Consider the following 17,773-nt stretch of genomic DNA (forward strand, 5'->3'; position numbering starts at 1 on the left):
GGGTAGTCTGCGCGCGGTATCCAGAGAGGGGGATGTTTTCACTCAGGCGTGTCACACACTTGACATGAGCATGTTGACAGGAATCAGATGCCCTATTGATTGTCTATATTTTTAACCCGTCCTTTCCTTATTTAGTGTGCCTCACGTTACACAGTGGCTTGCTAGCATGATGTTGTCTAAATGCACTCATATTTCACTGCAATATGTGGGGGGCACAGTTCATTTGAATATGTTGATTCTCGCACCTTTCTTTTAATTGGGCGGAGAATTTATTATTCTCACTTGGGTATTATTAATTGTTTTTTAACATGATTATGAGCCGGATTTGTGATATGTTGCATTTGTTTTCGGTTTGTAGCCATGAGGAAGTCCGTGGAGAATATCACGACGAAACGTGTTGGCTATTTCTGTGAATGGCTATTTCCATGTTTGCATCCGCCAAGACTGAATAAAAAGAGCAGTAAAATACTGCATATTGTGGACGTCTATTGTATTGAACTTTTATGTGATTTATCATTGCTCGGAAAAATGTGTGTTTGCAAGGAAGTGTTCCCGATTAGAAGGACATGGTGTTCGCCTTATTTCCTTTGAAGCGCTGATCTGATATGTATTTCTCTTTAATAGCAACACGTACTTTGGGTACAACACATCAATTGCGCATTGACACAACCATGCCACTACAAAGAGTATCAGATTACATTGCGCAATTTGATTTGATTGCAGCATAATTTACTCAACCCTGCCTGCTAATTGCGTCCCCCTCTGCCGCATAATTTCAGTGGTCCAGGTTAATGTAAATGAATACATTTTCTCCTACAGCGCACTGACAACCTAAGCGCTCCCATGATTGTGGCAGGCAGGGAGATCGCTCTGAATGTTTGGTGGCTGTGAACAGTGCTCGGAAGGAACGCAGAGAAATCGTGAGCATTGAACACCGTGGGCAGCAGCAGTATGCAGCATGCTCCTAATGCACTGTCACTCATGTCCCATTCATCTCGCTCCAGCGAGATCAGGGTCAATGTCTGTTTCTCTGCCAAGCTTTTCTCTGCAGAGAGGTGTCATCAGTAGTTGGTTTAAAGCCAGAATCCATGCTCACTCGATAGTTGGCATTGTTTGCAGTGAAAGCCATTCCCCTAGTTGGAGTTACTAGGGCTCAGTCTGCATTCCTGTTCAAATTCTTGGAATCTGCCTAGAGGAATCCATCTCTGTGGTGGGATCAACAGTAGGCACCAGTCTGTGCCCATTCAGTACCTGCCATCTGGTTGATGTGATCTATCACCTCTGATAAGATTAGCACTCAAACTGTGTGGCCATTCAATCTTTGGCCTCTTTGTGAGGAGCTTTACCTCTTGTGGTTGGTTTAAACCTAATTCTCTGCACCCATATTAAACCTATCCTCTCTCTGCAGAGTTTGAAGCACATTTATGAAAAAATAGTTGCTGGTGTGTGTTTGCAAGGAAGTGATGAAGACACAGAGCAGCCCTGCAGATTAGATCAGCACAGATCGGCAGTGCCGCGTGTGCGTGTCTGCCGTGCTGCTGTGAAGGGAACTAGGATTCAGTGGCAGGCAGCGGCTGCTTGCAGACCCAAGAAGGATGAAGACACAGAGCAGCCCTGCAGATTCCATCAACACAATTTAGAGAATCACATGCATCAGATCTGGAGTGTGCCGCGTGCGTGCTGCTGCTGTGAAGGGAACTAGGCTTCAGTGCCAGGCAGCGGCTGCTTGCAGACCCAAGAAGGATGAAGACACAGAGCAGCCCTGCAGATTAGATCAGCACAGATCGGCAGTGCTGCGTGTGCGTGTCTGCCGTGCTCCTGTGAAGGGAACTAGGCTTCAGTGGCAGGCAGCGGCTGCTTGCAGACCCAAGAAGGATGAAGACACAGAGCAGCCCTGCAGATTAGATCAGCACAGATCAGGCTTCAGTGCCAGGCAGCGGCTGCTTGCAGACCCAAGAAGGATGAAGACCCAGAGCAGCCCTGCATATTAGATCAGCACAGATCGGCAGTGCGGCATGTGCGTGTCTGCCGTGCAGCTGTGAAGGGAACTAGGCTTCAGTGGCAGGCAGCGGCTGCCTGCAGACCCAAGAAGGATGATGAGACAGAGTAGCCCTGCAGATTAGATCAGCACAGGCAGCAATTTAGAGAATGACATGATTGCAGAGTGACACTGATTGCAGAGTGACACTGATTGCAGAGTGACAGTGAGTGCAGAGTGACAGTGATTGCAGAGTAACAGTGACTGCAGAGTAACAGTGACTGCAGTGTGTGAGTGTGCAGCGTGAACAGTGTGTAAGTGTGCAGGGTGCACCATGTGTAAGTGTGCAGGGTGCACAGTGTGTAAGTGTGCAGGGTGCACATTGTGTGAGTGTGCAAGATGAGTGTGCAGGATGAACAGTGTGTGACTATGCAGGGTGAACAGTGTGAGTGTGTAGTGTGAGCAGTGTGTGAATGTGTAGGGGCAGTGTGTGAGTGTACAGGAAACAAACACTCAAACTAAGTCCACCACACACATACATAACACCACACACATAAAACCACACACACACCATACACACACATACACCACACACACATACCACACACACACACACACACACACACCACACACACACCATATACACACCACACACACATACACATACACGACACACACATACCACACACACACACCACACACACACCACTCTCTCACCACCACACACTCATCACCACTCACCACAACACACTCACTACCACAGACTCACCCCCACAGACTCACCCCCACAGACTCACCCCCACAGACTCACCCCCACAGACTCACCCCCACAGACTCACCCCCACAGACTCACCCCCACAGACTCACCCCCACAGACTCAACCCCACAAACTCAACCCCACAAACTCACCCCCACAGACTCACCCCGACAGACTCACCACTACAAACACAACCACACACACAAACACACACACAACAACATAACACCAGCCGTCAGTGCACGCTTTCACCAGGGCCAAACACCACCATCCATCAATGCACTTTTTCACCAAGCACAAACACCATCAGGCGTACAACACCAGGCAGCCGTCAGTGCATCCTTTTACAAGGCGCACTCACCAGCAACCGTCAGTGCACCCTTTCACCAAACACACACACACCATCAGCCATCTGTGCACACTTTTACAAAGCACACACCCACCAGCCGTCAGTGCACCCTTCCACCAGGCACACACACCTCCAGGCGCCAGTGCACTCTTCCACCAAGCACACACACCACCAGCCATCACTGCACGCATCAATTGTTAACGCATCCACAATTAACTATTGTAACAATCGCAGTATGGTACACTTTACTTTTAAACATATTCATATAAAGCACAGCATGCCACCATTGGTAAAATTACAATCCAACCCACATAATTCCACTACACACCACATGCACACACTCCATAACACATGGCGAAAAGACATTGCCATTTACAATGCCATTAGCTCAAACTCAAATAAATCCGAGCCCGATTGCATTTCTAATGCTTGTTTATGTTTGTTATTTTCCAGGCTCCGTCCTTTGCTCCGAACGCAGCCAGGTAACCACTGTTTTCACGATCCTGCAGCATGCACACTTTTACACCTTTGCTTAGACGCATTAACTTTATGTTTACTATCTACCCGTTTATGGTTACCTTCAGGTCGAGTTACGTTCCTGCATTTTACCTTCTGGGCAGGACCATATTATACTGTGGCAGTAAGTCGCAGCTACAACCGCATTACGCTTTGCTCCTTGAGACCACTACTAATAATTACTGCTGTGGGCACATGTACATTCTTATTTCTTCAGAACAACTTGGCTATAGGAATTTCATGATGGTTTAGTATTTTTTCTCTTGGTGAACACTATTTTTCGCTTTATCATCACTGGTGGGTGCAACTCTTAAAACTTTGTTTTCTGCCGAAAACAACTCACTATATTTCATGAACACATTCTGGTAGGAGCTGTTTGCTTATTCTCGTTAAGATATTCTCCCGGCTGGGGGTGTCGAATTTCGTGATAGCAATGAACTTATCGTTTTCACTTTTGTAGCGGTAATTTTAGATTTTTTTTTGCTTACTTTGCAGTGGCCCCTGAAGAAGGGACGATATGTTCCGAAATGCATAGGGCAGCACACTTCTGAGCTGTGAATCCAGATTATTGTATTTCAATTCATGAACATGGATTATGAACAAAACTATGTTATTTGAATTATGTAATACAAACTGAAATTGTTTTTTTCCCATTGAATTAATGTATATTTCAATACAATGAAAACATTGTGTCAAACAATTTTGGTTTAGACGGTTCTTTTGAGAGTACATCACGAAAATTGTGAATATTTTGTTCAAATTGCTCAAACAGTTAATAATTCTCTCGTAGTGCACACAGTCTTTCAAGCAATTTCTCAGCTTGATTTCTTTACATATCACTTTTAGATGTGGGACAGGCAGTTCACAAATACTGTGTAGCACACTACCACACAAAAGCTTGAAGACTTTTATATATACCTAGATCAAACCTTTGGTTTACTTCAACGGTGTGCATCGTAAACTTTTTCACTTTACAGTTAAATCCTATCTCGCCAATCGCTTGCAACAGATTTAAATAGCAGCTCCTTCTCTAATTCGGTTCCTGTACCGCAAGGCGTTACTCAAGCATCTGTTCTAGCTTCTGCACTCTTCAAACTATTTTTCAAACCCTTAGGTTTTGTCCCTAAATCGCCTGGCATACTACATCACCAATATGCCAATGAAACAACTTTATTTGAAATAAAGTTGTTTCATTGGCATATTGATTTCTTTGAAGCCTTTCCAAAGATATCAAAAGGCTTCAGTCATAGGCAATATTCAATCTTGGCTAATTGCTCAACAGCTCAAATTCATTCAGAACAAACTGGAATTTCTACGTATATCTCCACAGTCTTGCATCACAGAAGTTCAAGACTGGCTGGACTCAACTAACATTCTATATGGCATGCTGTCCATTACAGAAACAGTCAAATCACTTGAATTTACTCTTGATAGGTAACTAAGGCACCAAAACACATCACAAAAACAGTCAGAAAAGGCAAGCTTGCACAAGAACTAATTCATGGGCCTAAACCTGACCTACACCAAAACCATCTCTGCCTTGGGGATTTCAACCTACACTGGAACATCGCAACGTACGGAGGGAGGGAGAGAGAGGGTGAGAGAGAGAGAGAGAGAGAGGGTGAGAGAGAGAGAGAGGGTGAGAGAGAGAGAGAGAGGGTGAGAGAGAGAGAGAGAGAGAGAGAGAGAGAGAGAGAGAGAGAGAGAGAGAGAGAGAGAGAGAGAGAGAGAATGTGTATATATATATATATATATATATATATATATTTACACGGCGGGAGCAGACGAGCAGTCTATGGGAGGAGTACCCAACTTGTACACCAACAGAGTACAGTCGAGGGGATAACTTGGAGCCAGAATGAGTGATTCGGACACCCTCCTATCTCGGAATACGAGGTGAGAGATACATAAACATATATACTCTGGGCCAGGTAGAGTCCCGAGGAAGGCCTGCGTGACCCCGTACGTGGGGCGCATACACACAGCTGAAACATGTAGTCGATTTGGCAGTAAGGAGGGGTGTAAGGAGCACTTTACATCTCCCAATCACCACCATCCTTCATGTTTTTCAATCCTGGCCAGAGGGTCCAGGAATAAAGTATAGGTACAGTGACACCTCCAAGCTAGTTTTAATCCACACTGCACTTTCACTTGAGGTGATCCCAGTAACTTTAGACGTTATTGTTTTTCTTTTATGTTGTGTTTGTATTTCCCCACCCTATTGCTCCACCCTAGGCATTGGCTGCGCAGGGGTGTTTGGTAGCAGCCCTATGATGAAGCATGTCACAGAACTGTGTGAGTGAGGGCAGTATTAAGACATACAGCATGTGAAAGTATTGTAAAGGGGGTCCGGAGTAGGCAAGTCTATTACTCTCCCCCCTCCTCTTTTGTGTGAATTATCACTCTAAGGGCTACCCTGAACTCTGCTGTCAGACTCATCACAGCTTCTAGAAAACATGATCACTTCACGCCGGACCTAATTCAACTCAAGTAGCTCCCTTTTGAAGCAAAAATTAGTTTCAAGATAGCCTGCCTGACACACAAAGCACTGCACTTTAACACTCCAGTCTAGCTAGCAAAAAAACTTGAACCATATGGTTTGAACCGAACCCTCAGAAGTTCTAATAATCTACTGCTGAAGCCTCAGAAATTCAACAAAAAGAGAACTTAGAACTGATCCTTCTCTCGTCTTGCTCTAAGAATATGGAACTCTCTTCTTCCCAGAATCAGTACTAACCCCTCAATCGCTACATTCAAAAAAGAAGTCAAAGGGTTGCGGTTGAATAGCTACTTGCAATAATAGTCCTGAAGCCACTCAAACATACTGTACTTCTTGTTTACCGCACTGTGTGTAATGTTTTACAATGCATTTTATCCTGCTGTTTTCCTCCCATGATCTGGGATAGATCTCCTGGTTATATTGCTTGCCTTTGTGTACAGCGCTCTGATACTCTGATGGGTCGTGTTTGCGCGATATAAAACCTTTCAAATAAAAATAAGCTTTTTTTTAACCAGAAAAAGATTTAAAGGAGGTAGTCAAAGCTGTGTCCTCTCCACACCTGGTCATGCTTCTCCTCGACTCAGCGTTAGCACAGACCGATTTGACTATTTTGCCCCGTAGTGCTCAATTTCAATTGGTTTCCCAATGAAGACTAATCTACCTTCAGATAAATATGCTTTATATGCTAACTATTACATTTTGACCACTCCCACTACCTGGCGAAGAAGATCCGAGAGTGTTCTTGTTAACTTCACAGCTGTGACACTCATTACTCGAGACTCCTGTCTTCAACAATACACAGCCTCTGAACCAGTCTTTCTCTGAATGTGAACTACACCATTCCATCTATATCGCCACAACGAAAGAGCTGAAATATTTGCTTGTTAAGCGGTCTTAAATTAACTCTGTTCCTGTGACCTTTGCTTTGTATCTAATTGTTCACGTCCCATATTGCTCATGTCATTGTACATTGTGAAGGTTTCGTTATACACTGTACAGCATGTAAAGTGCTCTGGCATGTTAAGATCCAGAATGTGCTACATAAAAATACTCAATAAATGATAAATAAATAGATAACTATTTACCATGTATAATACTCTACTAACACTATATTAAAAATTTCTTAGTTGGGCTTGGCTGATCAGGCTGAAGGCTATTCGATGAATTAAGTACAAGCAACATTATTTTTTATATACTCATATATTCATTTTTAATTATTTATTGTAATATAAAAGGTTTTTATAAGTAATTTCTTTTAAATGTACTGTTAATGAACTGTGTTTTTAAATGTAAATGTGCTTTTATGATATTATATATATCGAAATAAAGCTTTGATGATGATGATGATTATATAAAAAATATGGACTTAAAAAAGAAAGAAGTGAAAGGTGTGGCCACAGAACCATGATGAAGGATGTATGTAGACTGGATGGTTAAGATCAGAGTCCAGATCACTGGAAAAAGAAGGGTCACAGTGAATACAAAAGGTGAGCTGCACTGGTGAAGGGGGAGAAAGAAAACATGCTTTCTCAAGAGTAGAAAATAAATATGTCACCTGGAAATGGACCTATGCCCACATTAAGGGTGTAACTCTTCAGTTGGCACTGCACCAAACCCATCAAACTAAACCCGAAAGATGGGGCTACATGGTGTTGAACATCAGATGCTAAATTGTTACAAAAGCACTTGCCCCAGCAGACTTCATATTTTCTCCCAGAAAGGAAGGACAGAATGGTGAAGCTTATGTGTGGCAAGGAGGTGCAAATATACCTGTTAGGGCACTGTAATTCTTCCCGAGGATCCAGACTGGATCTGCAGTCTCTGGAAAATCTTCTATGTCAGCAAATCGCAGAGTATCGTAGGTGAGCGTAGCTGGTTTGGAAACAAAAGACATACCTAAGCTTCAAAAACTATTAAGTGGCATAAATACTGCAGCTTATGCGGACTTGTGCTTTTATGATTTTAATATTTAAAACCGAATAAAGATTACTTTGATTTTATTTTGCTATAAACATAACTGAGCATTTCCGAAAAGATGCCAGACAGAAGAATCAAGTACTAATGCTGATGACAGTATATGAAAAGTAGCAACATTTATTTTTTAGGATTAAAGATGTTTGTGGCTTTCGTTTCAGTGTTCACATTGCCGAAATTGATACCATGCTACGCTGCCCAAAAAATAGCTGGCATGAGCAACTCCCATGTCATCCCTTGCCCTCAGCTGAAAGCCACTACTTTCCAGAGCCTCCCCCCTAATGAAACCAAACTGTGAAGCCCTGAAGACTGTCAAGTACACAGCATAGTCATGGTTGTATGTCGTTACAACGCATTCCATTGCAACGCATGCCTTTACCATGCATGCGTTACAACGGAATGCTTTTTCCACGCATAACCTTTACCACGAATATTCCTTTACCACGCATAGATTTACAACAATTTTCGTTGTAAATTTATGCATGGTAAGGGTATACTCTTGGTAAAGGTTATATCCCTCCCCTGTACCTTTACATGACCCCACAGCCCCCACTCCTTATAATTACCCCTGCCCTTAACCCTTATTCTTATTTTTTTAACTAAAATTCCCTCTTACCTTTTCATGTCGTCTCCTCTCCATCTTCCTTGGTAACGTCACGGACGTCGTACGTTGTAAAGAGGAAACGGAAGTTTCTTTCCGTTTCCTCTTAAACGACGCTGATTGCCTCAGTTTCCTAACATCAGGGGCGTTTTACATTTTTTTTTTGGGGGGGGGGGGGGAGACCCCAACCCCCCCTTTTAATCCCACACTTTTTTTCTTTCTTGGGGGGAGACCCCCAAGCCCCCCTTTTTTTTTTAGCATTTACCACAAATGCCTTTACTACGTATCTCGTAGTAAAGGTATGCGTGGTAAAGGCTGTCGTAACTACCCATGCGTTGTAATGCATGCGTGGTAAAGGTTTTCGTGGAAACGGCCGCGTTGTAGTGGCCGTTTCCCCATAGTCATAGGTCTATTAGACGTAAATGCCCACCCATACAGATTATTCTGGGTAAGTTCGTCATGATTTGGCCCCTTCCCACAAAATCCCACATCAGATTGATCAAAGATCGAACTGGTGTTCCTAAACGCCTCTTTCCCCTGGTCATGACGGGAATCTTTCATATGGCACAAAAGAGCAGTATTACACATACTTTTAATACCCTAGCTTATTCACTTCCTTTAGCCCTTTGCAACTCGGGCTAATAATATACTCCATGCATGTTTTTGTTTGCTTGATTCTTACCTACTTAAGTAACGTCACATTTAGGAAACATCAAAACGAGCTCAGCACTAGTGTGTACCCCAACATTTGTGTGGTCATTCCTGCATATTTACTGTACCTCTAAAGGCAAATAAGAGCATTTTTCAGTAGAGGAAAATCGGCAGGTGTCCTCCACCTCTCCCACCCACTATGTTAAGTGCATCTAAGACAAATTGGAGACGTGAACTACTGGGCAAATGAGGAGACTGGGGGCCAAGACTCCAGGAATCTGACCGATATGCTACATGGCCTCAACCTCGAACAACATATAAGTGTGCCTACACTCAAAACATGGAACATGCTGGACCAGGTCTTGTCCCTAAACCTTGCCATATCCAATCTCTCCATCAATCTGTGCATATCTTTAGACCACCAGCCAATACGTTTTACACTAGACAAGCTTGAGCTACCAAAAACCACTACACGTCCAGGGACCATGTCTAGAAACCGTATAAATATTAACTCTTTCTGTTATACATGGCCTCCAACCTGCCCCCCATGACAGAGAATCTGGACGAATTAGAGGAAGCTATCCCAAACTGGCAAAGGACGGCCAGAAATATACATGCCCCACTCCAAACAACTAGATCCATCCGCTGCCATGAGGTATCCAAACGGCTCCTAGAACAGTTAAGGACAGCCAGAATAAAAACACATCAGGTAGAACGAAAATGGGAAAAAACTTATTTGATGGAAAAATAAGGAGCTCTTTGTACAAAGCAGGAACAATTATTAAAAAGCTACCCTGCTGGCTAAAATAACATACTTTTCAAACGAAGTCATAAACTCCAATAATAAGGCAAAAGACATCTTCAATATAGTGGGGGAAGTATCAAACCCAGATCGATTTATACTACCGATCACACCTACACAGAAATGATGTGATGATCTAAACTCTTTCTTTGTGGACAAAGTAAAGGAAACACAAGACACTATCCCCATCAGCATGTTACACACAGATTGCTCCAGAGAATAGAAATCACACCTCCATCTCAACCTTTCCCCACAATAGCAAAGTTCACCTAGTGGAACTAATAACAAAAGTGAAATGTGGCTCCCGATATATGCATGTCCCCCACAAATTCAAAAAATAATCTTTGCCTCCAACTCAGAAATTGTCTTATCACTCATGAATCAATCTCTTATGGAATGCCGTGTTTCTCAATCATTTAAAGAAGCCATGGTAATCTGACTACAAAAAAAACCTGGCGAAGACCCACGACTTCTAAAAAACTATAGACCATCCCCTACCCAGCTAAAATCATAGAGGAACATGTAGCATAACGCTATGCTCATTTTTAGAGTACACTAATTACCTAGTCCCGCACCAGGCAGGCTTCCGCCCCGCTGAGTGAACCAAATTGGTAATCCTCTCGGTGGTAGACGACATGAGAGGTAAGGCAGACGAAGGTAGTACTCAGGCATTGGTCCTACTAGATCTATCAGCAGCATTTGACTCAGTGGATCATAGGATTCTGACCAACCAAATCGTAGCAGCAGGTTTAAAAGTGACTGCTCTAGACTGGATGACATACATCCCTAAAGATCCCTACCAGTCAGTTCGCCTCTTTCCTTACTGTTCAGCTATAGTTAACTTGAACAGGTGGTAAAACGTATCCAATTTAAATCTATGATCTTAGTCTTCAGAGCACTACAGAATACGGGTCCGGCCTATCTGAAAGCTCGACTCAGACAGGCCCAATCTAATCGTGCTCTCAGATCCAACCACCTACGACTCCTCATCTCCCCCCACTTTCGTCGCACCAGAATGGGCGGCAGAGCTTTTGCAGTAGTTGCTGCTAAAGTCTGGAACAGCCTATCTTTGGGTTTACGTCTGACTAACTCAGAATCCATCTTCCGCCGAGACCTCAAGACGTGGTTCTTCTCCAGCAATTAATTTCACTGAGTCTACTCCCTCCTTTGCCGTCCAAGCGCCGGGACACCCCCGTTGGGGGTAGCTGTGCCCTATATAAGCTCCGAAATAAAATAAATAAATAATCCCAGGGATCCTCTCTGTCCCCCCATCTCTTCAATTTTTATATCTGTGCTCAAATAAACGCTCTTCAGCGGAAGGCAAAAATATATAATTACGCAGATGACATGCAGTTGATAATCACCATCGATAATACATCAGATTGAAGGGAGTTCTTCCATAACATCATGTTATATATTAGAGACTGAATGAATTGCAATCATTTAAAAATAAACTCTGATAAGACAGAGATTGTCATAAGTAACAACAAGCTAAGCTATTGGAATCCCGTTTATTGTCCAACAGAGATGGGTCCAGCCCCCCAGCCCCAACTCCAAAGACAGCCATAAAAAGACTGGGCACTCAAATTGATGAGAATCTGTCCATGAAATCTCAGATAGGTACTGTAAAATCTTCATGATTCTTCCAACTCCGGAAAATCAAGAAATTCTTCTCAAAAGGAAGCAACCATTCAAATCATCATCGCGCTAGTCCCATCAAGAATTGACTACGCAAACGCCCTCTACCTGTGACTCCCGAAAGGCCTCACCCATAGACTTCAAATGGCTCAAAACCAACTAGCAAGAATTGTCTTCCAACAAACCGAGACACTGCCATATTAAGCCAAGGATTAAGAAGCCACACTGGCTACCAGTGGCTCAGTGGACCATATTTAAAACAGGCTGTATCATCTTTAAATCATTCCACACAAAAGTTCAAAGTACATATTCACAAGAATCCAGAGCTACATCCTGAAGCGCAATCTCAGGTCAGTCCAAATAAACCTCCTAATGGTTCAGAGATTTAAACGAAAGAGGTTGGGAGGGATACGTTTTTCAGTTCTAGGTCCCCAGGTCTGGAGTTCACTTCCAACTATAATCAGACTAAAAGAAAACTATATGTACTTCAGAAGGATGCTGAAAACATGGCTATTCTCACACGCATACAACTAAGAACCTTACAAGATGACGGCTCCTTACCCCAGCGCCAAGAAACCTTTCGGTGAACGTGCAATAAATATCAATGGACTATCACATAACATAAAATTGGAGCAAGCAGTCAGACACACCTGAGGAAATAGGGTTTTGGAGTCAGACAAAGCTGTCAAATAATCTCTTAAGTCTAAAGATGATATTGCGGAGCCCCACCCTAACCCCAGAACTATTACGTACTCAATATTTCATAATCATAATGCAATATATTGAAATATTTCCTACTCTTGTACAAATCAGGTGAAAAATAATTCGCATCATAAATATAAGCATCTCACCAACTAAAAAGAAATAAGTTGGATATATTTAATCGTTCATATTCGTCATACCTCCCTTACCTGTTACTCTAATTCACAATCTATGTTATAATCATCTGGGTTACGGGTTGATGTATTTATTTGGCATCAGACTTGCCAAGTCATACTGATACATTTTTGCAAATCAGAGAGCAAATGCAGCCCAGATTTAAAAATCCTAGCTCCCTGAGGGGGCGCAGCCTTTGCCAACCCCAGGGTAATGAGGAAGGCAATCAGAAGGACTCAACTCATACATCTTCCTCTACAGAAAAAATGTGCATCGGAATCAGTGAGTTCCAGGCCCTTTCCCCACATAGATGAAGCTATACAAGAAATCCATACCATATATTTGAAAAGTCTTTAATGAAGATTAATACCCTATCCTAATGCAGATTTACATATAAACGTCTTAATTAATACGACCAAAACAAATAAGATAATACTGGCAACAAAACGAACTATTATTAAAAAAAAAGGCAACATAGTTGATAGTTTTTGATTTAATAAATCTATGATGACATTCTTCACTTCCTGGGCATTGACTGAGCTAAACCTAGTCCGCTCCAAACATACCTATATGAGTTTCTAAGATGGCCCTGCCACGCATACGCAGACAAGATGTTTTTCAGACTGTTGTCTGCTATTGTGTGCGGCTTCAGAAACAAGGCTGCTTTGTGGCTCTGTTTGGCATTCCACATTCAGGGAGTTCAGATAGGACTTGAGCTACAAGTTGATGCCCGTTAGAGCTGAGATGTCTGGATTGTGCGTTTCTTTCTCCCTAGAAATCCAAAGATGTCCTCTTCACTGGGATGCTTATCCATCTAGTTTAAATACACGGGAAACGACCTTTACTACTACTCCTTAACAACGAGGGGCCTGAACCACGATCCCTCAACCACTAATGCATTTACAACTATCTAGTCTAAACGACCTGTCTAAACAACGACTTGATTGAGGAGATTAGTTGTTTCTTTTGTAATAGTAAGTTAAGTATGTCTGATTTGTTTTTTCTTAGAGTGTAACATTTTGTAAACATAATTATTTTACATTTTCAACCTTTAGTTAGACAATCGTAATGAAGTATGTTGTTTAAATTTACCTTCTGAGGCCGCATCTTTATTACATAGGACCTCCTCCGACCCAGCAAACAAGAGAGACGCGTTTCGGCTGTCACAGCAGCCTTTATCAATCTAGTGAGCGCCATTTTCCTTTAACCATTTATGCAATGATTCAGATGGAGAATAGGGGGAGCCGGTTAGCAACCGAACTGGAGGTCTATCCGCCCCTGGATTTGGGACCTCTTAAAATCTACTTGAATAAACTAAAATCAGGCTCCCCGAGAGACATGGCCGCCTACTGTTCTGAATCAAGTTTCTCAAACAGTTGCCCCTTCTATTCTAAAACTTATTAATCTATCTTTAAGTACAGTGATGGTTCCATCCTCATGGAAGCAGCCATGGTGAGAGCACTGCTTAAAAAAGCAGGAGCCGGCCCGGAAGTGTTCTCTAATTATCGCCCTATTTCACGGCTTCCAGGGATTGCGAAAATTGCAGAGAACATGTAAATTCCATCCTGTTCACATATCTGGAAGATAATGACTGTTTTCACTCAACGCAAATAGGATTTAGACCCCATCAGGGCACAGAGACAGCTTTGATTGCTGTCACTGAGGAAGCAAGACAAATTATGGATTCTGGAGGCTCGGCAGCAATCGTCCTCCTAGACCTGAGTGCAGCCTTCGATACCGTGAACCATCAACTGCTGAACTCTAGGATTAAAGAGGCAGGATATCGGGGGCTGCACTAAGGTGGTTGGAGTCTTTTTTTAGACGGCCGCTCATTTCAGGTCTTCGAGGATAACTCCATCTCCAAGAGCATGCCATTGAGGTGTGGGGTGCCACAGGGCTCATCTTTAAGCCCCACCCTTTTTAACATTTATATGAGCCCCTTGGCCAAAATCGTTGAGCCCTTTGGCATACAAATCGTTACATATGCTGACGATACCCAATTGATAGTATCCCTTAATCAACCTGGAAACAGTCCAAATAATCTAGCTAATTGCCTTGAAACAATTTTAACCTGGACGGAGCACTCCTTTCTTCAACTAAACTGTGCAAAAACAGAATTGATGTTTCTGGGTAAACCTCTCCCAGTTGGCTCCACTCCCCTCTGGCCTAATTGCTTGGGCAGCACACCGACACCCAAAGATCAAATAAAAAGTCTGGGAGTCTGGCTGGACAATAAACGAAACATAAAGATCTAAGCTCAGAAGGTAGCAGGATGCTGCTTTGGATTACTAAGGATGATGAAGAAAGTTCTTCCCCTATTGTCCTTGGATGCTAAGAAATTAGTAGTCCAAGCCCTAATTCTCTCCTGCTTGGACTACGCGAATGCCCTTTATGTTGAATTCCCACGATCCACAATAATGAGACTCCAGACGGTTCAGAACTATGCAGCCAGACTGCTTCTATATATTCCCCTCAGAGAATCAGCTTGAGCAGCTACAGCTTCTCTGCATTGGCTACCAGTTGCAGAGAGGATTCAGCTTAAAGCCCTTAGTGTCACCCATAAGATTATGGCCGCCAAAAGTCCGCCAATCTTACAGTCAATCATTGTCCCATATCATCCCAGTAGAGCTCTTCGTTCTGGAAACAAACGTTTGGCTACTGTTCTGAGAATTTACAGGACCAGAAGTGGAGGCCGACAATTCTCCTATATTGCCTCCAGAAGGTGGAACACTCTTCCTGATTATATTCGGTTGGAAGAAGACCATCTGTCTTTTCGCAGACAGTTGAAGATGTTCCTATTTCCAGCTAGTTAAGGCGCGCACCTGCAGGCTCGGTTCTTAGCGCTGGGAGGCCTTATGGTAGCCATGCGCTTTATAAGTGCCATTTTCATTATAATTTCATTCATTTCATAATATACTGGTGTCCAAACTCACAATAAGAACGTAGCTCCGAAATGTCCAATGCCATGCGAACCGCTTTTATGGATGCGAAAATTCACCCCTGAACTCCGGAGACGAGCTCAGAGTGTATTCCATTTGGGAAAGAATGCAAGTTGAAAAAACACCCTAATGGTGTAAATATCAGATAGTCGCCACTGTAAACGCAACACACAGTCAATGCAAAGTAGTCCATATGCAGGGTCGGGGGAGATCATAACGTCAACAAATTTGAAAGCCAAGCGAATCTCACCATTGCAGCATCGGCTTACATGGTGCCCAGTCACCAGTGAGGTATTCCATCTGGAGAACAACAACGACCGCAACACCAGCACCCTGCTCGACAACCTCGCCAACCTGGGACTCAAGCAACTGGTGTCCACCCCCACCCACCTCGCCGGACACACACTCGACGCAGTCTTCTCCTCCAGCACAGACATCGACTTCAGCCACGCCACAGAACTTCAATGGACGGACCACAGCTGCGTCCACTTCACCTTCAAGAGAACGACGACCCACCACCACCAACAACAGGCCGCCCGCAGAAGCTGGAACAAGATCACAGCAGACCAGCTCGCCACCTCCCTGAGCCAGCACCCTCCTGCCAGCTCAGCAGACCCCAGCCAGGCCGCCGACAACCTCACGAAGTGGATCAGCAACTGCGCGGACGAACTCGCCCCACTGAGGACCCCGCCCAGCAGACCCGGCAGCAAGAAGGCCCCTTGGTTCACCGACGAACTCAAGAGCTCCAAGAAGAACTGCCGAGCCCTCGAGAAAGTCTGGAGAAGGGATCCGACACCGGACAACAGGACCTCCTTCAAGCTTGCCACCCGGAAACACCACCAGCTGATCCGCGCCGCCAAGAAAACAGCATTCAAGGACAGGCTGGACAACAACGCACACAACAGCAAGGAACTCTTCAACATCGTGAAAGAGCTCTCCAACCCCAGCGCAGGAAACAACGACATCACCCCATCGCAAGACCTCTGCAACTCCCTCGCCTCATACTTCCACAACAAGATCGCGGACATACACAACAGCTTCAACAACCAACCAACGCACACCATGACCGAACAACCACCCCCCACTACCACCCTCCACGCCTGGACCCCGATCAGCACCGAAGACACCATCCGCACGATGAACTCCATCCACTCCGGATCTCCGACCGACCCCTGCCCTCACCACGTCTTCAACAAGGCCGACGCTGTCATCGCACCCCACCTGCGAGACATCATCAACACATCCTTCGACACCACCATCTTCCCTGAGAGCTGGAAACACGCCGAACTCAGCGCTCTACTCAAGAAACCAACAGCGGACCCCACCGACCTCAAGAACTACCGCCCCATCTCGCTCCTCCCGTTTCCAGCCAAAGTCATCGAGAAGACCGTCAACAAGCAGATGGCCGCCTTCCTCGAGACGAACGGATCCCTCGACCCCTCACAGTCCGGCTTCCGAGCCAACCACAGCACCGAGACCGCCCTCATCGCCGCCACCGATGACATCCGAGCCCTGATGGACAATGGAGAAACAGCGGCCCTCATCCTCCTAGACCTCTCCGCGGCATTCGACACGGTCTGCCACCGCACCCTAGTACGGCGCCTCAGCAACATCGGAATCCAGGACAAGGCGCTGGAATGGATCATCTCCTTCCTCGACGGAAGAACACAGAGAGTCCGCCTACCACCGTACAAGTCAGAGGCCTCCGAAGTCATCTGCGGCGTCCCTCAAGGATCATCTCTGAGCCCCACCCTCTTCAACGTCTACATGAGCCCCCTCGCGGCCATCGTACGCAAACACAACCTCAGCATAATCTCCTACGCCGACGACACCCAGCTGATCCTCTCCCTGACCAACGACCCCGCCGCCGCCAGAGCCAACCTGCACGAAGGGATGAAGGAGGTAGCCGAGTGGATGACGACCAGCCGCCTAAAACTGAACTCGGACAAGACGGAGGTCCTCATCCTGGGACCCTCACCCTCCGCCTGGGACGACTCCTGGTGGCCTCCCGCCCTGGGCTCCGCACCCAAACCAACAGACCATGCACGCAACCTGGGCTTCATCCTGGACTCCTCCCTCTCCATGACCAGGCAAGTCAACAACGTCTCCTCGGCGTGCTTCAACACCCTACGCATGCTACGGAAGATCTTCTGGTGGATCCCCACCGAGACCAGGAGGACCGTCACCCAGGC

At 44.8% G+C, this 17,773-nt stretch overlaps 1 protein-coding gene across 2 annotated transcripts in view; it reads right to left on the reverse strand.

The window, feature by feature from the left end:
- Window positions 1-17,773, reverse strand: part of ATG4B (autophagy related 4B cysteine peptidase) — a 432,299-nt gene that overhangs the window by 383,043 nt on the left and 31,483 nt on the right. For both annotated transcript variants that reach the window (XM_078665678.1, XM_078665677.1), the window contains exon 2: window positions 7,871-7,972. In XM_078665678.1, coding sequence (XP_078521804.1) covers window positions 7,871-7,972 — 102 coding nt within the window. The remainder of the gene's footprint in view (window positions 1-7,870; window positions 7,973-17,773) is intronic.

Source organism: Lissotriton helveticus, chromosome 11, assembly GCF_964261635.1.
Source record: "Lissotriton helveticus chromosome 11, aLisHel1.1, whole genome shotgun sequence".
NCBI classification, from domain to species: Eukaryota; Metazoa; Chordata; class Amphibia; order Caudata; family Salamandridae; genus Lissotriton; species Lissotriton helveticus.